The sequence below is a fragment of the Zootoca vivipara genome, chromosome 17, assembly GCF_963506605.1.
Source record: "Zootoca vivipara chromosome 17, rZooViv1.1, whole genome shotgun sequence".
NCBI lineage: Eukaryota > Metazoa > Chordata > Lepidosauria > Squamata > Lacertidae > Zootoca > Zootoca vivipara.
The window spans coordinates 33,598,414-33,618,727 of NC_083292.1; the positions used below are offsets into that span (position 1 = coordinate 33,598,414).

A 20,314-nucleotide genomic window follows, 5' to 3' on the forward strand; every position below is an offset into this window, starting at 1 on the left:
AGGGATCATGGGAGTTGTAGGCCAAAACATCTGGAGGGCCGAGGTTTGGGGATGCCTGGCAAAGATGAAGGACCTGTTGCCCCACCCCCAGATGTTACATTGGACTCCAGCTCCCATCAGTCCCAGACCCTAATCACTGGCCGTGCTGGTCAGAGCTCAGCAGCAAATGAAGGTCCACAGCTGTGCACCAGGACATAAATTGTACAGTGTTCAGTTATAATCCTCTGTATAAATTCTTTATTTCATCTGGAGCAGGAAAGGATGACCTCCCTAGATCTGTCCATTAGGGGCAAATCTAGCCAGTGTGGTGTAGTGGTTAAGAGCAGTAGACTCGTAATCTGGGGAACCGGGTTCGCGTCTCCGCTCCTCCACATGCAGCTGCCGGGTGACCTTGGGCTAGTCACACTTCTCTGAAGTCTCTCAGCCCCACTCACCTCACAGAGTGTTTGTGGTGGGGGAGGAAGGGAAAGGAGAATGTTAGCCGCTTTGAGACTCCTTCGGGTAGTGATGAAGCGGGATATCAAATCCAAACTCTTCTTCTCCAGGGTGACACACAGTCTATCTCCATATACATGCAAGACGTTTTGTTACGCCTACGCTGGCTGGGTTGCAGGCAGGAGACGTTCCCAGTCAGACCTGGAGGCTGGAGCTGCTAGGGATTGAAGCTGGGTCCTTCTGCACTCAAACCAGATGTCCTGCCGCTTCCCAGTCGCTGAATGGAGAAAACAGCAGGCGTGGGCTTAGAATCTCCAAATCCTTCTTGTAGGTTTTTCCAAAGACAACTGTATTGGGCCGGGGGGGGGGAGGACTCCAGCCTTGGACCTGTAAGCTATCCAGGACTCTCAGACTTTCCCCCCACGCCCATGCCACACCCTTTAGCTGGACTTCTTCAAGTGCTTTAAGCCAGGGTAGAAGGTGTCTTCCAAGTGTGATGACAATGCTTGATTTTCTGGATGGAGAACAGGAGTTTTGTGTGTGTTTTGCACAGTCGCAACGTCAAAACATCGCCTCCTGCAGAAAATAAAGGGTTTCCTCTTGGGGTATCTGGCTGGCCCCACAGCATGGGGCTCGAACCCACAACCCTGCAATGAAGACGCTTGTGCTCTACCGGCCTCTTCCATATTTCTTTTGGCAGTTCAAAGCTGGGATCGATTATGATTGGCATGTCCTGCGGGACCTGGAACACAGCCCGGCGGCCCATAGAAATTCCAGGTGTTGGAGAATGCCCTGTCATTAAGAAAACCCTTCTGAGAGTTTTCCCACGTGGAGATCACGTAAGGAGGCTAAGGAGCCGGGTGCGAAACACGGTGTGCTCCATTACCAACACACACACACACACAAGCCTTTTTGATGGGCAACCTGTCCCTCCCTTCATCCCCCAAATATACCCACCCCATCCCAAATCCAGAGGCTTCAGCAGAGCCTTGCCAGCGCCAGCCATGCCAACGGCCTCCTTCCCAAGCTAGCCAGCACATGATGTGGACTGGCAGCCGGGGGCTCCTGTTGAGAGTCACGTACCTGGTGAAATTACAGGGTTGGGAAGCCCCATAAACATGGATCCGCGTGGCTGGGCAGGACAAGGGAACCTTTGTTCTCACGGGGGGGGGGGAGGTTTTTGAACCGTGGGACACACACACAGAGAGAGAGAGAACTTGTGCCAAAGTGCAAGGTCAGCACGCATTTGCAGTGCGGGCAACAGGCCCTGATCCCCAGCGATTTCAATTTCACCCGAAGCTCACACAGGGGTTGCGTGGCAGAGCAATCCCCCTTGCCCAAGTCTCCTTCCGAAACTCTTGCACGTCCCGTGAAACGCAGCCCGTGACTCAACCTCCACGTTTCGCCACAGGATGCGTCCTGGGAGGTGAAACTCAACAGCGATGGCAGCCAGGAAGACGCCACCTCCGACAGCAGCAGCGTAAGACAAGGGTGAGGGAGCCTCAGGCCCTCCAGGGCTCTCTGTCCGGCCCTCGGAACTCTCCCCAGGCCACGCCCCTTTCCCCTCAAGCCACACCCCTCTCTGGCTCTGCCTTGTTCTCCCTCCTTGAGTGACCTTGCTTGCCTGGGGTTATGCCTTTTGCCGGCCTGGTTGGGGGATAGAGGGGGGGTGGGAGCTAGCCCACGGACGCGACTCCCCAGCGAGGTAGGGTGGCAACCCTTGGGAGCTCTCGAGTTTAGAGAAAAAGCAGGCAAGAGGTGGCATGGCATAAGTTTATAAAAACAGGGCCTAGTTAAACTGCGGAACTCACTGCCACAGGGACGGCCACCGACTTGGATGGCTTTTAAAGAGGATTAGGGGCACCTAGCCACGTGATGCACTCATATACTAAGTAAAGAAGGAAGGTTTACTGTCTTTCTCACCTCCCCCCTCTTCTTCTTTTCTCTATTTTCTCCTCCCCTACCCCGCTCTGCCCCCCTCCACCCCTCAATGCCTACCACAAAAATGTCTGAGAACGACTGTAATTGGCCTGGATTCTACGATTTGAAAACAGACACTGAATGTACCTTGATTACTTAGGAAAGTCTGTTAATACAAATGTTTTTTTAAAAAAATTTAAAAAAAGATTAGGCAAATTTGTGGAGGACAATATGGCTGCAAGTGTTGGCTAAGCTCTTACCCCTTTTCTCTCCCCAAGCAAAGAACTCAGTGTTGCCATCAAAGCTTACGTACACATTACGCCCCAACAGAGGTCCTTGCAACAGAAGCCTCTGCTACTACCTGCACTGCCCAGTCTTGAAATCTCTAGGAACAAACCAAGTATGGATATTTAGAACTTTTGCTGGGGGGTGATGGGCTCCTAGGCTGGGCTGCCACCTAGTGGCATAGCAAAGCAACCACCACTTGCTTGCCAAAAGGTGGAGGACACAGAGCTAGGGACACAGAATTATCCAAGGTAAAACAGAGGTGGCCATTCTGAGATTTTTTTTGGGGGGGGGGAGATGGTGGGCTCCTGGATCCAACTTTGTGCCTCCTTCAGGCATTTGCAGGACTCAGACTCCTTATCAACCCCTGCCAGCATGCACAATCGTCAGGGGAGTCCAATGTCGGGGGTCCAAAATATCTACGGACAGATTAATCTGTTAGTTTCACTTTCTCCAACTCTTGTTTTCTGGCTGTCTACGGCAAAACAGACGCTGGACTAAATGGGCCCTTGGCCTGATCCAGCAGCCAAACGGTTCTTATGCTCTATAGCAAGCATCCCCAAACTTCGGCCCTCCAGATGTTTTGGACTTCAATTCCCACCATCCCTGACCACTGGTCCTCTTAGCTAGGGATCATGGGAGTTGTAAGCCAAAACATCTGGAGGGCCGCAGTTTGGGGATGCCTGCTCTATAGATAGATTGCTGGTATTTTGGTAAACTTTACATCAACTGGCTTTTGTTGTTTGGTTTTTATCTGAATCTTCTAACTTTTGCTTTACATAAACCGCTCAAGAGGATTTCATTCATTCGGGCAATATGTAAATCTTAGAATCACAGGACTGTAAAATAAATGTCTAAATCTTGTTAAATGAATGAACATTCATCGTCAAGATCAGACCGAAAAAGTCCCCCTTTCCTATCAAGACAATTGAGTCAAACTCCACCGCTGGGAACATTTTATCTAAACATGAGCGGCTTCGACGTGCTGTGGGCACCCCATATGGCTCCGCAGCATGCCCAAATATGATCACATACGCCTGATTCAGAGCAGAGCTCTTTCACCTCCTCTCCCCAAAGGCCTCACCTTTACCAGAAACACATCAATAACACCTGCATCACCTGGAGACATGCAGGAAGGAGGCCCTGGGGAGAAATTCCACCCGGACTTCATCAACTTCCCCCCTGCTCCATCCACCTGAGCCTGGACCAGTCCACAAAACAGGTTGCTTTCTTGACAACACTGCGGAGCTACGGGATGGGCACATAAAGCTTGGTTCTCACCTGCTCATGCACACTGGTTAATTCAAGACTGGATTGCTGCAATGCACCCTAGGTGGGGCTTCCCTTGCGCTTGATCCAGAAGCAGCAGTTAGCATAAATGGCAGGGACGTCTGTCGGCATATAACTCCTGTGCTCAAGAAATCTGCACTGGCTGCTGATTTTCTACTGGGCCAAATTCAAGGTGTTCCTATCAGTAGAAAAAGCCATTACCAGCTTGGAACCAGTTAACCCCCTTATACGCCACTTCTGTCTGTGGAGCTGGCCCTGCTACAGGTCCCCACATAATACCCATTCTGCATTTGTAAGCAATTGATCTTTCAGTGTGACAACAGTTAACTTTGGAACTCCCCGCTGATTGATATCATGCAGGCATCTTCCCTGTACAGCGGTACGTCAGAAGCTGTTCCAGAAGTCCATTCGACTTCCAAAACATTTGGAAATCAAGGCGCAGCTTCTGATTGGCTGCAGAAAGCTCCTGCAGCCAATCGGAAGCTCCATCAGACATTCAGGTTCCAAAGAACGTTCGCAAACCAGAACACTCACTTCCGGGTTTGCAGTATTCGGGAGCCAAAACATTCAACTCCCAAGGAAGGCGTTTGGCTTCCAAGGTACGACTCTACTCTTTTTGGTTCCTGCTGAAATATTTTTTGTTCACACAAGCGAAACCCAGGCATGTAGAATGTACTTGGCATATGTTTTAACCCGGTTTTTAGCTTATTGCTGATTTTAATTATTTTTTGTACATTCAGAAAAGTTGTTTCTATTGGTCCTTATTGACAATTTCATCGCTTTCTTTTCATAAACCGCTCTGAAGGTTCCACTTCCCCCGCCCCCATTAAGCGGTGTAAATTTTTACGAAATGAATAAATAAATATAATTTGGCACTTCATCCCAGAAATTCACAGATAGCTATGTGCTATGTCCAAGCTAGACCACCCAAAGCTCTGGCCCGCCAACTGAGATCCGCAATTCCTGTTTGAACAAGACTCTTAGGTTCCAGAAAAGCACGATGCCTTGTGCCAAGACAAACGCAACCATGAGGCAAGACCCACAAATACGAAAATATACTAATGTACTCCAAAGAAACAAACATAACACGAAAGGAACAATGGGCGACAAAAGCTACAGAACAATTGGTTATAGATCCGTTTCTGCTCTTAAGCCTGTTGCAAATATGTACCAATTAGTCCTTGGGAAAGGTTTTCTAAACAATCTTCTTTGGGGAACGTGTCCAAATGATTCCTCATGTGCATCAGCTTCCCAGGACAAAAGGAGAGTCTTGGTTATGACAATTTTTTTGTCAAAAAGGGTGGGTGGGGGGACCCAACCTGCCTCTCAGAGAACAGCCTCTCTGCAAAAAAATGGTTCACCAAAACAGGCTTCCAATCAGCCGCTTGATGTGCAAGAATAATTATTATTTGGACACATCCCCCCCCAAAGAAAACTGAACGCAAAATGAATTCTGAATGCAAAATAAAATTTCTCACTACAGTTACACATAAAGCAGGTGGGTTCCAAACATTGCGCCAAAGGCAATAAGGAAAGGTGACAGCATTTGGGAATTTTTCGTAGGCACACAACAGGAGACATGATAGAAGTTTATACAATTATGCATTTCACAGAGAAAGTGGATTTTTAAAAAATTGCTTTCCTCCCTCTCTCATAACACTAGAACTTCTGGGCATCCAACATTCAGTTCCACTGGAAGATTCAAAACAGACAAAATAAACGACTTCTTCTTAATGCAGCACACAGTTAAACTGTGGAACTCCCTGCCACAGGAGGCAGTGATGGGCACCAGCCTGGATGGTTTTAGAAGGGGATTAGGCCAATATAATAAATAATACATTATTTGTACCCCGCCCATCTGGCTGAGTCTCTCCAGCCACTCTGGGCGGCTCCCAATCGAATATTAAAACAATAAAGCATTAAATATTAAAAACTTCCCTAAAGAGAGCTGCCTTCAGATGTCTTTTAAAAATAGGATAGCTGCTTATTTCCTTGACATCTGTTGGAAGGGCGTTCCACAGGGCGGGTGCCACTACCGAGAAGGCCCTCTCTCTGGTTTCCTGTAACCTCACTTTTCGCAATGAGGGAACCGCCAGAAGGCCCTCGGTGCTGGATCTCAGTGTCTGGGCTGAATGATAGGGGGTGGAGATGCTCCTTCAGGTATACTGGACCGAGGCCGTTTAGGGCTTTAAAGGTCAGCACCAACACTTTGAATTGTGCTCGGAAACGTACTGGGAGCCAATGTAGATCTCTCAGGACCGGTGTTATGTGGTCCTGGCGGCCGCTCCCAGTCACCAGTCTAGCTGCCGCATTCTGGATTAATTGCAGTTTCTGGGTCACCTTCAAAGGCAGCCCCACGTAGACCGCATTGCAGTAGTCCAAGCGGGAGATAACTACAGCATGCACCACTCTGGCGAGACAGTCTGCGGGCAGGTAGAGTCTCAGCCTGCGTACCAGATGGAGCCTGATAGACAGCTGCCCTGGACACAGAATTGACCTGCGCCTCCATGGACAGCTGTGGGTCCAAAATGACTCCCAGGCTGCGCACCTGGTCTTTCAGGGGCACAGTTCCCCCGTTCAGAACCAGGGAATCCTCCACTCCTGCCCGCCTCCTGTCCCCCACGAACAGTACTTCTGTCTTGTCAGGATTCAACCTCAATCTGTTAGCTGCCATCCATCCTCCAACCATTGGCCGCATTCTGGATTAGTTGTAGTTTCCGGGTCACCTTCAAAGGCAGCCCCACGTAGAGCGCATTGCAGTAGTCCAAGCGGGAGATAACCAGAGCATGCACCACTCTGGTGCATGAGGCCAATGAATGGTGGAGGACAAGGCTATGGGTGGCTACACTTTGCCTCTACAATGGTGCTCGGGTCCTGCTTGCCAGTTTCCTACTGAAGCATCTGGTTTGCCACTGCGAGAACAGGATGCTGGACTAGGTGGGCTGCTGGTCTGATCCAGTTTGGCTCTTCTTATTCATAAGTGAAGAAAACAGCAACCAGGGATGCAGAGGCGTTTTTTAGGAGGTGGGACTTTGGGCACAGCTGCCAAGTCTCCCGTTTTCCCCGGGAAACCCCCGTTTTTACTTACCTTTTCCCGGTGGTCCCCCGTATCACTTCGTCTCTCGTTTTTCTCCGTTATTTTCTCCTGCCGGCGGCCATTTTTTTTCCTTTCTGATTTGCCCTTCTATGGGCACAAAAAATGGCCGCCGCCGGCTTCAAAAGTCGCATCTACGCATGACCGGAAGTGCGTAAATGCGACTTCCGGTGTCGGCGGCGGCCATTTTGGTGCCCATAGATGGGCGGGGTGACACCAGAAGTTGCGTCGACGCACTTCTGGTCATGTTTAGACGCTACTTTTGAAGCCGGCGGTGGCCATTTTTGGTGCCCATAGAAGGGCAAAGCGACACCGGAAGTTACGTCGACGCAACTTCCGGTGTCACACGGCTGCCGGTCCCGCATTCTGCAGTCCGGGAATTGGAAGGTAAGGACTTTGGGACTCAGGCTCTTTTCTGCTGGGCACCAGATCTCCTACCACTTCCCAAACACCCCCTTAAAAGAAACAGACACCACTTTTTCCCTTTGCTTACACGGCTGCCGGGTATAGTGCGAGAAAGACCCTGGACTGTCCGACATCCTAACACCAACTGGGGATTTGTGGCCCAAGTACCCAACACCACAGCTGCTCCGACAGAACGGGACGGGGTGGCAACTCCCCTGCCCCGCGGGTACATTTGCTAAAAGATGGTGGCGCCTTCAGATGGAGCCTGAGGCAGGCCTTCTCCCCATACCTGCCAAGTTGCTGTCAGAGAAATAAGGGACCGGGCAGGAAATAGCAGACCGGAAGTAGCGCTGCGGCCATTTTGGAGCTGGGCGGAGCATGCTCAGAAGTGACTTTTGATGCTGCTTTGCCAGTTCCAAAATGGCCACCGCGCCAGAAGTCGCACTGCAGCCATTTTGGAACTGGGCAGAGCAGCATCAAAAGTCGCTTCTGAGCATGCTCCGCCCAGTTCCAAAATGGCCGCCGCGCCAGAATAAACCGGGGGGAAACAAAAAAATCCGTTTTTTCAGCTAGGAACAGCTGGAAAAACGGGGATTTCATGGGGAAAACGGGAGACTTGGCAGCTATGCTTCTCCCTGGTGGTCAGCCCCAACCTGGATAAAGAGGGAAATAAAGAGGCGCTGAAAGAAATAAGTGGAACCAGTCCGTTTTTATTACGAAGAAAAGAAACGGGCGATTTCCAGCCAAGATTCGTGAGGGGAGGATTCCCTTAGGGAATGACATCCCTCATAAACTCAGAATGTCACACACACACACCCACACACACCCACACACACACACACACACGACTTCTCTCTTTCTCTCTCTCTCACACACATACACACACCTTCGCCCTCCTTTTTCACCAGTGCAAAGACTTGCTCCCTTTCCCCCCCACCGAGTTCCTTGTGTCCAGGTTCCGAAACCAAAAGCAGGGACTTTTGAGCCAAAATGGCGGAGGTTTCCAGCCAAGCTAGGAGTGCGACTTCTGGGCAACAAAACGGGGGTGGAAACAAAATGAAACACAGCCCTGCCTTCGCAAGGGTGCAAAGCTGCCCTCCCGTAAATCCGAAGCAGCCAGCGAAGCGAGTGCCAAGAAGGGGCTGGGGTTGTCGCCCTCATCGCCTGTTTCGGGGCGCCGCAGGAAGAGTCCGTGGGCCTGGCCAAGCCCGGGTTAGATATTGTGGATGTGTAATGACGGGCCGGACACCATGGGAGGAGGAGGAGGAGCTGGCCTGCGTGGGAAACAGAGAAAGAAGGAAAGGTTCGTGCTGAGGCGTACGTGTCGGAACAAGTTCTTTTTTTAATTAACTTCACTAGAGCAGGGCTAGGGAGCCTTCCAGATGTTGCCGGACTACAACTCCCATCATCCCTGACCATTGCCCATGGTGACTGGGGGCTGATGGGAGCCAGAATCCAGTAATGTTAAGTTACAACACCCCTGCACTGCATTTTTTTTGGGGGGGGGTAAGGTTATTTTTTAGTTTGTTTCTATTTATTTGTGCATTTATCTTGTATTTTTATTTTGTGAACTCCTGAGATCTTTCGATGAAGGGTGGTATATGAATCCTAATAATCTTATATATATATATATATATAAATGTAAACTGGGTATGTTCGTTTGTCTCCAATGTTCAACAAAACCGCTTGACCGATAGTGTTGAAATTTGCACACAAAGTCAAATGTGACTACCCGAGTGACCCCATACTGTTTTCAAAGACAGATGTGTCACCTACGCCAGGTAAAACCCCAAACCCTTCATGTTTCAGAACTCACAAATCATACGAAAGTGCATGCTGGGAGCACAGGAAAGATTGCAACACAGCGCCCTCTAGTGACGGCTACAATGGTACTGCACCTAGGAAAGCTTCCCTCTCCACAGTATCTCGGTTTGGCTTTGCAGACTAGGCCGCTTTCCAGACTAGGCCGAGTGGAGGGGCTTGCCTGGGTGGGGGATGGGGGGAAGGGACAGGATAGGTCATGGGTCAGGACAGGGTGGGCCTAATCACAGAGATGAGCAGGTGGGGGGGGAGGAGGGGGCGGAATAGGTAATGGGTCGGAACAGGGTGGGGGGAGTTACAGGGATGTGCCTGTGAAAACATAACACACATAAAACAGGGGGACTCTGAAGGTGAGGGGAGTCTGAAGGGGGACTCTGAGGCTCCATTTAACACACTGAGCCCCAGCAACGCGTGGCAGGGCCAGCTAGTAGTACCGGTAGTATAATAATAATAATAATAATAATAATAATAATAATAATAATAGAATTCCCAAGCACATTGGGTACGAGGCTACTATGAAATGAACCATTATTGCCACATTTAAGCAAATCTAATGCACCATCAAATATAATGCACACTCTAATTTTTGCAACGTAATTTGTCCAAAAAAGGTGCACATTACATTTGAGTAAATACGGTATTGAGAACATCTAAAACCACCCGCAGCACCGTCGAAAGGGAGGGCTTCCCAAACCTGGGTCCCCGGTTGTTGTTGGACTACAACCTCCATCATCCCTAGCTAGCGGGACCAGTGGTCAGGGATGATGGGAACTGTAGTCCAAAAGCAGCTGGAGACCCAAGTTTGGGAAGCCCTGGTTTAAGCAGGCCCACCACCCCTCTCCTCCAATTCCCCGCAGTTGGAAAAGAAACAGCCGTCTCCCTCTTGGCCTCTCCCACCCCAGCCGCCTCCCGTTCTCCCACTCACCTCGATGGCAGCATCTGGACCCGTGGGTCATAGTTGGGAACAGCGCACAGCTCGGCCCGGGGGGGATCCGAAGGGAGCGGTTTCTGGGGAGGCGGAGGCTTGGCAGGGGGCTGAGAGGAAAACAGAGGAAGCCTGAGTTAAGGGAGGCGGGTTGCGATGCGTGCTCAAAACGCTTGCGCACCACCTCACGCTAGCAAGGGGGCTGAGGCCGGAGAGGTGCGAAACATTTATTTTTAGACTTTTCATTAAGTGCGTGGGTGCGACATCACACACACACACAAAATGCAAAAGTAACACTTGTGTACGAGCAATTTTTTTCTGACATCTTTGCGAGGGGGCTGCCTGCCGCTCACTTTAATTAACCTTACAAAACGGTCAAGGATTCTCTCATTTTTCTGCTTGCTTTGACGTCAACTTAAGTACGTACGTAAGAAGACTGGATCCTGTTCCCACAGCAGCCAACCAGGTGCCCCTTCTGGGAAGCCCAATGAAAGAATATATCTGTATTTCCATGCCTGGTATGAAGCTAAATGATGCTCAGAGAGGGAACCACGCAAATGAGCTCTGTGGGCCTCTCTTCACTTGTGGGCCTCAGCAGCTGAATAGTGTGGAGCTCTGCGCCATTACAAGTTTCACTTCTTTTCCCCGGGAAAAGGGATTGTTACCCTACTCTGGGCAGGGAATAGAAGGGCCTGCTAGCAACTCTCAGCGCCCTGGACAAGAAAACAGCTCCCAGAAGTCTTTAGGAGAAGCCATGGCTGCTCGAAGTGGTACACGGGGTTTTAAACACCACTGACTGGTTGTTGTGTCCCGTGCCTAAAATTTGCCTCAGGCCACATTCGCACCATGCATTTAAAGCACTTGGAAAGCCCAATAAACAGCCATGGCTTCTCTCAAAGAATTCTGGGAGCTGTAGTTTGTTATGGGTGCAGAGAGCTGTTAAGAGACCTCCCCATTCACCTCACAGAGCTACAATTCTGCGGGTGGCTTAACAATTAATCCCTCTTCCTGGGGAAACTCGGGGAATTGTAGCTCTGTGAGCAGAACAGCTTTCTTCTCCATCCATCTGTCTAATCCTCTTTCAAAGCCACCCATCTCGGTGGCCCTCTCTGCCTCCTGTGGGAGTGAGTTCCACAGTTTAACCATGTCTTTCCTTTCGTCTGCTTCGAACCTCTCGACATTCGGCGTCCCTGGATGGCCGCAAGGTTCCAGTATTGCATGAGATGCTAAAGAGGGCTGCGTCTCACTCACGGCAACGCTAGGCACTCATGGGAGCTTCCCATCAGCCGCACTTCCCAGAATGCTTTGCTCTATCGCACTGCTCTATTCCAAGAAGGGCAAGTGGCACAAAAAAAAAGCACCAGCTCTCCAACAGCTTTCTGCTTTTGGCCCACAGCAGGGTGAGAGCCAGGCAAGGTGAAAATTATGGGATAAAAATTCTTCCCCATTGGACGGGGAGGATAGGGCTGGCATAGGTCTGGAACTTCCTGGACAACTGGGAAATGGATTTCAGGTGGAATTTATCGATATTTGGATAAAATGTCCGGCTGTATGGAGAAGAGGGATCGTTCCCTGTTTCCGGAGGGGGAACTGGGGGAGGGCGTTCCCCCAGCCTGAACCGAGACCTTCCCATTTACCCCCACAGCTGTTCCCATCCACCCACCCTCCCCAGACAGACCACCCTCCCCCCTCTCCGAAAAAAACACACACCACCACCAGGAATGGCACCACGGTGCCAGTTACCTGAGCATCTTTAGGAATGGGGTCAGCAGGCAACGGGCGCGTTGGGGGCGCTGGCCTGTCCTGGACCGAGGCCTGGGCAGAAAGAGGAGGTACAGCAACAGACAAGACATGCTTGGGTGAAGAAGAAGAAAAAGAAGAAAAAGAATGGGGAGGGGTGTTGTATGTTGGGGGAGCAGCCCTGGAAGAAGCTTGGGAGGGCCTTGCTGTTTACTAAGAGCAGGCAGATCTGGTTTAAGGGAAGGGATGTAGCTGAGAGGTAGAGCATCTGCTTGCATGCAGAGAGTCCCAGGTTCAATCCCCAGCATCTCCAAGCAGGGCTGGGTGGTCTTACTCAGCAGCAGGCAGCTTCCTATGTCTGTATTTGTTCAGAACCATGAGGACTGGAACCTTGCATGTTTTTAAGGTTTGGCTGAGACTCAGAAACAGACCATGCAGAAGGACTCCGTTTCAGTCTCCAAGGAGGGGTGGGAAAAAGGCTCTCTTGTCTGAAAAACTGGAGTCAGCTTAGACCAGGGATGAGGGAACCTGTGGTCGGTTTTTGCTGGATTCTAGTCCTAGTTTCTTGTTTAATTTTTTTTAATTACAGATTTTCTTGTGCTACAAAACAAACGAATAAACAAGGAAAAGTGCACACAGTACCTCCACTTTCTATTATTATTATTATTATTATTATTATTATTATTATTATTATTATTATTATTATTATACCACCCTATACCGGAAGGTTTTAGGGCGGTTCACAGAATTCATAGGGACTTTTTTCACAGTCTGTTGACATTCAGTATGAGACACAGTTGTCAGACATTGTGCAGATGGGGGAAAAGAGGGGGGAGAGAGAAAAATAGGGAGAATAATGACCTTTCATTCTATTGCAGTGTTTGGGCAGGGATTTTGTGCCAGCGTCACATGGGTAGGTCTGTCTATCTATCTATCTATCTATCTATCTATCTATTCATTGGCACTGCGAGAGATTGAAGGGTCCAGAGCTTCTTGGTTTCTTGCGTTCAGCTGGTTGCAGTGTCATTTGTTGGTGAAGGGGGCGCATTGATGGGTCAGATTAGTCATATTGATTCGTATGCTTGGGGGGGGGGGTAGGTCACTGTCTTGTTGTGCAGTGTGTGTAATAAAGGGGGGGTCAAACTGGGGAGGGGGGAGGCATCCTCCTTTGCTTGGCCTCCCCATGCTAGTTTAAGTTTGTTGGCTAACTTTTTAGTAGGGTGGTTAGTCCTCATGGTTCTGCATAAAGCTCCGATTTAAAGAGGAAGCCAGGAAGTGTTTTTGTTTTTTTTTAAATACCAAAGTTAGTCCATTGTGTCTATCTAGCTCAGCACTGTCCACACGGACTGGCAGCCTCTCTCCCAGGTTTCAGGCAACATTTAGCTGGAGATGCCACCCGGGATAGAATCTGGGACACCTGCACACAAAACACTGATGCCCTGCCATTGACCGACAACTTTTCCTCCCGTCGCAGAAGACCATGCAATGGGGTCAAGGAAGAAGCTGGCCCTGCCCCCCTCCTTCCTCCCACTCCATTACCTGTTGACCCTTTGGGATCGGGTCAGGCGGAAGAGGCTTGGATGGTGGGTCAGGTCGAGAGGCATCGGGGGCAGCAGGCTGCAGAGAGACGGAAGGGAGCGCCACAAGGAAACCAGAGAGAAGATTGGAAGAGATAGAGAGAAAGAGAGAGAGAGAAAAAGATAGAGAGATAGAGATAGAGATAGAGATAGAGATAGAGAGAGAGAGAGAGAGAGAGAGAGAGAGAGAGAGAGAGAGAGAGAGAAGGTGTTATCATTCCGGCCTGTGGCATGCATGGCTAGGGGTACATGAGAGGCAGGCACACATATTCATGCAAATGCAACCGTGCAAGGAGAAAAGAGAGACAGACAGAGAGAGAAACAGGCACCCCGAAATTTCTCGTCCATTTAGGAATTAAATTCTGAGTCTTAGACCGGTCCCGGCACATGTGGCAGAGGCTCTGCCGCAAACACCTTGCGCGAGTAAGAAGAAAGGGGTGTCCCAGAGCACGTACAGAGTGCCTTGAGCTCCACTGGGTTAAACTGCCACCACCCAGCCTGAGGCTGGTTTGGGAGGCTTAGGAAGGAGAAACTAAAGGGCGTTCCAAAATTAAGGAAGGGGGTCTTCTTCTAGTCACATTTTAAAGAATCCCACTAATCCTCAGGAATTAAAAAAAAAAGCATTTAGAGGTCATATCCAGCCATGTTCTACTCAGAACAAACCCACTCAAATTAATGAACCTAAATGAGTCACATCTATTCTGGCTTAGAACCAGGTTTCTACAAATCTGGCACAGGATTTGGGTGAATTATAGAGCATTTAAGTCCAGTAACGGCAGGGCTGGGGAAGATGCGGCCCTCCAGATGTGGATGGACTATGACGCCCATCATCACTGGACACCAGCGCTGATGGGAGTCGGAGTCCCACCTTTGCAGTAAGCCTTTACTGTACAGTGGAACCTCGGTTTATGAACACCTCGGTTTATGAATTTTCGGTTTATGAACGCTGCGGACCCATCTGGAACGGATTAATTCATTTTCCATTACTTTCAATGGGAAAGTTTGCTTCAGTTTATGAACGCTTCAGTTTATGAACAGACTTCCGGAACCAATTACACCCATGCTTCAGTTTATGAACGCTTCAGTTTAAGTACTCCGCGGACTCGTCTGGAACGGATTAATCCACTTTCCATTACTTTCAATGGGAAAGTTCGCTTCAGTTTATGAACGGTTACTCCGCGGACCATCTGGAACGGATTAATTCACTTTCCATTACTTTCAATGGGAAAGTTCGCTTCAGTTTATGAACGCTTCAGTTTATGAACAGACTTCCGGAACCAATTGTGTTCATAAACCGAGGTACCACTGTACTGAGGAGGTAGCACAAGCTGTAGTGACACTCTCCAGCCACTTGAGGGCGCTCCTTAGCCAGTCCTATCTACACGTCTACCTGTTTTTTCACAATACTGTACCATAGTATCACCAGGCAACACCTCCCCCTTTTTCTGGGGAAATTTTCCATTCTGAAGGTTTGCCTTTTATTCAGGGCCATGTTCACAGGGAGAGGGGGGTCTGTGGGTGATTCAGCTCCCTTATGGACGCACCGGGCCCTCTCTTCCAACTTAAAAATTAAATACAGTGGAACCTCGGTTTATGAACACCTCGGTTTATGAATTTTCAGTTTATGAACGCCGCGGACCCATCTGGAACGGATTAATTCACTTTCCATTACTTTTAATGGGAAGGTTCGCTTCAGTTTATGAACGCTTCAGTTTATGAACAGACTTCCGAAACCAATTACACCCATGTTTCAGTTTATGAACGCTTCAGTTTAAGTACTTCGCGGACCCGTCTGGAACGGATTAATCCACTTTCCATTACTTTCAATGGAAAAGTTCGCTTCAATTTATGAACGGTTACTCCGCGGACCGTCTGGAACGGATTAATCCACTTTCCATTACTTTCAATGGGAAAGTTCGCTTCAGTTTATGAACGCTTCAGTTTATGAACAGACTTCCGGAACCAATTGTGTTCATAAACCGAAGTACCACTGTAAAGGGGTTGTGCAGCAACAAAAATGTTGCAGCACATCCCCAGCTCCTAAGAAAGAGCACTCCTGTTCAGGGCTCCCAGCCAGCCAGCCACACCGCTGCTTCTGGGACACTGAATTCCATGCCCTCTACCAGGATACTCCATTGCAAAGCCCCCCCCCTCAACTTCCTTTTCTTGTTTTTAACCCACTACTTGGCATTTGGAGGGCAGGCCCAGAAAGTTAAGCCCTGTTGGCATTTCAAACTGAGAAAATTAGAATATCGTCGAAAAGTGCATTTATTTCAGTAATGCAACTTATTATTTTTAATTTTTCTTTTAATTTTTACAAATGCTTTCTTTTGGAAATTCCACAGTAATAAAACAAAGTTACAATAATACAAAAATAAACATTGCTATTACATTTCATTAATTACATTCCGTTTATAATTGACCCACCTAACGGCAAATGACAATGGCAACAAATAAAGGCTTGACATATCTTGCTTTGCAAGTCATGCATCTATCTCATATATTGGTTTCACCTTTTAAGTTGCGTTACTGAAATAAATGCACTTTTCGACGATATTCTAATTTTCCGAGTTTCACCTGTATGCAGCTGAGTTTATATTAAAATATTACATTTAGCAACAAATGCTTCCGGGCTAGCGGGGTAGAAGGGAACTTCTTTTGGTGCAAGGGGTAATTGCTTCTCTTTCCCCACTAATCCCCCCCCAAAAAACCACCCCAAACCCACAAAAAAAACAAGGTAACACTCTCAGGATGTAACAGGATTGAATGATCTGTAAGCCCCGCCTCCCAACAGTAACTGACCACTCCCACAGCCAGCCATAGCAACAGTTTCTAAGCCCCGCCACCTGTCAGCAACAATTCAGCCAATCACCCGTGGCAACAGCTCAACAGCCCCGCCACCATCCATGACCCATAGCAGCAGCCTAGGAGACAGGCCCCAAGCCTCCAGTTACCATGGCAACCAACACACAAACGGACCAATTATAATCAGTGAAAACTTCAGAGCAACCTATAGCTGATCTAGACAGATATAGATCTAAACATGCACACACGCGGTACACAAATTGACTAAACACAAATTTACTAAACGTTTTATCTGCAACCTTGGAATTCAGAGTTTGCAATGTCCATGAGGCTAGATAGTACAACTTATCACCAGGAAACAAAATTTGACAACTGGGTGTGTGGAGACTATGCGTAAAAGAAGATTATTAGATTCTGGCTTTCTTCACTCTGCACAGCTGCCAGCTCCCCGGTTTGGATCCATCGTATTTAATAAGTTACTTTTTTAAAAATAAATGTAATAAATATAATAAAGAAGAACTGGGAGAGGTAATTTTTCTTAATGCTAAAATAAAATAAAATTGTTGCTCTTGGGGTGGAAGGGAGAGAGTGCTTCAGTTCAGTAATTTTAAAACCTACCTCCTATATATATTTTTTTTGGGGGGGGGAGGGAATTGTTGCTAAAAACACACACTAAAAATTCCCCTATTATTTCCAAGTTCCTTTTGCGGCACTAAAACACCTTCCTCTCATCCAACAAAAATGCAGTTACAGTATCATATAACTACATCACACACACGTAAGCCGAGAGCCTGCATGGTGCGGTGGTTGTAAGCTGTGTGTCGGACTAGGACCTGGGTTCAAATTCCCACTCAGCCATGAAGCTCACTGGGTGACCCTGGGCCAGCCACTGCCTCTCAGCCTAGCCTACCTCGCAGGGTTATGGTGGGGATTAAATGATGAAGGGTGAGAATCATGTACTCCACACCCTGGACTCCTTGAAGAAGAAGGTGGAGGTATAAATGTAATGAGGGACGTAGGTGGCGCTGTGGTCTAAACTACAGAGGCTTGGGCTTGCTGATCAGAAGGTCGGCGGTTCGACGGGGTGAGCTCCCGTTGCTTGGTCCCAGCTCCTGCCAACCTAGCAGTTCGAAAGCACATCAAGGTGCAAGTAGGTAAATAGGTACCGCTCCGGCGGGAAGGTAAACGGCGTTTCCGTGTGCTGCTCTGGTTCGCCAGAAAGCGGCTTAGTCATGCTGGCCACATGACCCAGAAGCTGTATACCGGCTCCATTGGCCAGTAAAACAAGATGAGCGCCGCAACCCCAGAGTGTCTGCAACTGGACCTAACGGTCAGGGGTCCCTTTACCTTTACCTTTATAAATGCAATAAATAAATAAAATATCCCACCCTAGCCCTGAAGATGGAAGTTTAGACCTTACATCCAAAATAACATCCAAAGAACGTACGTTCCTACCCATCAGCAAGGAAGGCGATACGCAGCTTGCGTTAACCACAAGGTTTTATAGCGTTCGGGGAGCCCTCTATTCATTTTTAGCCATGTGCATGAAAAGGAGGTGTATCGATTCGTGGCAAAAAGGTCTTGGTGCTTCAAACCTTGTGCCAAGTTTAGTTAGTCAGTCCCCACCTCCCAAACAAGTGCTTATTTGCCAGACTTTATTGTACCACTTTGTCAAAGCGGCACCCTTCCAAATTCTTCTGGTATCTCCTTATTACAAGTACATACCCTCCAACATTGCTCCGATGAAAACAGGGACGTCCCATTCCATAAAGATATAATTTTACTATTTATAGCCTGCCCAGCTGATTGGGTTGCCCCAGCCACTCTGGGCAGCTTCCAACATATATAAAAACGTAACACAACATGAAACATTTTTTTTTAAAAAACTTCCCTACACAGGATTGCCTTCAGACGACTTGGAGCATGGGTAGGCAAACTAAGGCCCGGGGGTTGGATCCGGCCCAATCGCCTTCTAAGTCCGGCCCATGGATGGTCCGGGAATCAGCATGTTTTTCCATGAGTAAAATGTGTCCTTTCATTTAAAATGCACCTCTGGGTTATTTGTGGGGCCTGCCTGGTGTTTTGACATGAGTACAATGTGTGCTTTTATTTAAAATGAATCTCTGGGTTATTTGTGGGGCATAGGAATTTGTTCATTTTTTTCCTTCAAAATATAGTCCGGCCCCCCACAAGTGGACAGTGGACAGGCCCCTTGCTGAAAAGGTTTGCTGACCCCTGGAGGGTCGGATAACTCCATACCCTCCAACATTTCTCTGATGTAAAAAGGGACGTCCTAGGGAAAAGTGGGAAATTCCGGGATCAAAACAAAAACCGGGACGGCTTCTCCAAATCAGGAATGTCCCTGAGAAATAGGGACCCTTGGAGGGGCTGCAAGTAAGGGGTTTGAACCGTAAGACGATATTGTAATAATCTAACGAATTAGGAAATGTAAGAAATGCAGCGACCACAGGTGTCACAGCCAGGCGACGCCCACGTACAAAGGTGGGAACCCATCACTTACCTTGGAAGCCGGCATGAGCTGGAGTTCGGTGTTCTGCCTGAACTGTGGGGGTCGGGGGCGCTCTGGGGGGGCTTGACTGTAGCTCCGAGGCTCCGGGTGTGTAATCCTGATGGGGAGGACAGGAAGGCCTCGGCCTCGGTATTAGGGGACATATTACAGGCCAACACACACATATACACACACAGAGAGAGACCGACACGCTTTTGCCCCTGGCTCCACCCAGCGCTGGAATGCGGCCCCCCATATGTCATCCAGAAGGGAATGCGGCCCTCGGGATGAAAAAGGTTCTAGAGTCTTCGAGCAGCCCTCAGGCCCCCAAGGACTTGGATTTCGCCCCAAAGGAGAGGAGAGAGAGAGAGAAATATATTTGCGTAGAAGCACCGAACCCAGGCAAAGCACCAATCCAGCACCGGGTAGGAAGGGGGGGCCTCCACCATTTCATTCACACCCAAAGCTCAGCTGTTGCAGGAACAGCCATATTACCCTCTTTGTTCAGCTGGGCAGATGAATCGCACCCGGGACTCTGCCTCAGTGCTGCAGGGTGAGGGGAGCAGAGTTAGTGTTGCACAGCAGTGTGCGACATTGGGGAGAGGGCGGGGACAGAGGTCCCTTTGTGGGGCACGGGATGGGTGCATGGGGACAGAAATAGCCAAGAGTCAACACAGTGTGAGGAAACAGATGGAAGTTAGGGTAGGAATTATTATTGGATGGCATCCAATTACACTCTAAGTAGGCCCATTGAAATTACTGGACCTAAGTTAGTCATGTTGATTAAGGAGTCTGCGGGGGTGTAGTGGCTAGAGTATAGACTGAAGACCTGGGAGACCAGGGTTCAAATCCTCCGCCCAGTCGTGAAGCTCACTGGGTGACCTTGGGCCGGTCACTGTCTCTCAGTTTAAGCTACCTTGCAGGGTTGTTGCAAGGATAAAATGGGGAGAAGGAGGAGCTGTGCATGCCACCTTGAGCCGCTTGGAGGAGAGGTGGGATGAAAACATAATAAACAAATAATTTCAGCGGGTCCACTCCGACTAGGGCTAAAGCGGGATACAACCCACCTCCACAAACAGCTATTTGACTTCTCCATTGCTTGCTGCAGACAAGTCTCCAAGCAACTTCCAAAAGGTTCAAAACATTAAAAGAAATCATAAAAATAAGACATTCTGATAGAGCCATTGGAGATAGCTCATAAAGAAACCCACTGAAAACATTTCTGCAGCAAGAATATATTCCCACCATGAAGGCCACCGTCCAACACACTCCACTAGGAGACCTGGAAGGAGAGGGGAGTTTCAGCCTGATGCCAATAAAAGAGGAACGATGGCAGCAGGCGGACCTTGGCTGGAAAGAGCACTCCCCAACAACAGAAAAGGCCCCGTTCTTTGGTCGCCACCCTCCAATACTCCTTCAGAGTGAGGAGACCTGGAAAAAGGACTCAAATGAAGACCAAGGGGGGAGGGGGGCGGAATCCAGATAGGGTCATATCGGGAGAGGTGCTA

General features: G+C 48.8%; 1 protein-coding gene across 9 annotated transcripts in view; it reads right to left on the minus strand.

Moving 5' to 3' along the window:
• The window catches only part of ADAM15 (ADAM metallopeptidase domain 15), a 365,789-nt gene that overhangs the window by 316,733 nt on the left and 28,742 nt on the right, over positions 1-20,314 (minus strand). The window contains exons 20-25 of one of the 9 annotated variants that reach the window (XM_035098435.2): positions 19,302-19,352; positions 18,819-18,924; positions 13,455-13,532; positions 11,919-11,990; positions 10,176-10,285; positions 8,120-8,703 (exon numbers count right to left, since the gene is read on the minus strand). In XM_035098435.2, the coding sequence (XP_034954326.2) occupies positions 8,643-8,703; positions 10,176-10,285; positions 11,919-11,990; positions 13,455-13,532; positions 18,819-18,924; positions 19,302-19,352 (478 nt within the window). In that variant the 3' untranslated portion in view covers positions 8,120-8,642. Of the gene's footprint in view, positions 1-8,119; positions 8,704-10,175; positions 10,286-10,682; positions 12,030-13,454; positions 13,533-17,644; positions 18,925-19,301; positions 19,353-20,314 lie in introns of those variants that run through there. The other 8 variants (XM_060269338.1, XM_035098439.2, XM_060269335.1 and 5 more) reach the window with 8 other exon arrangements.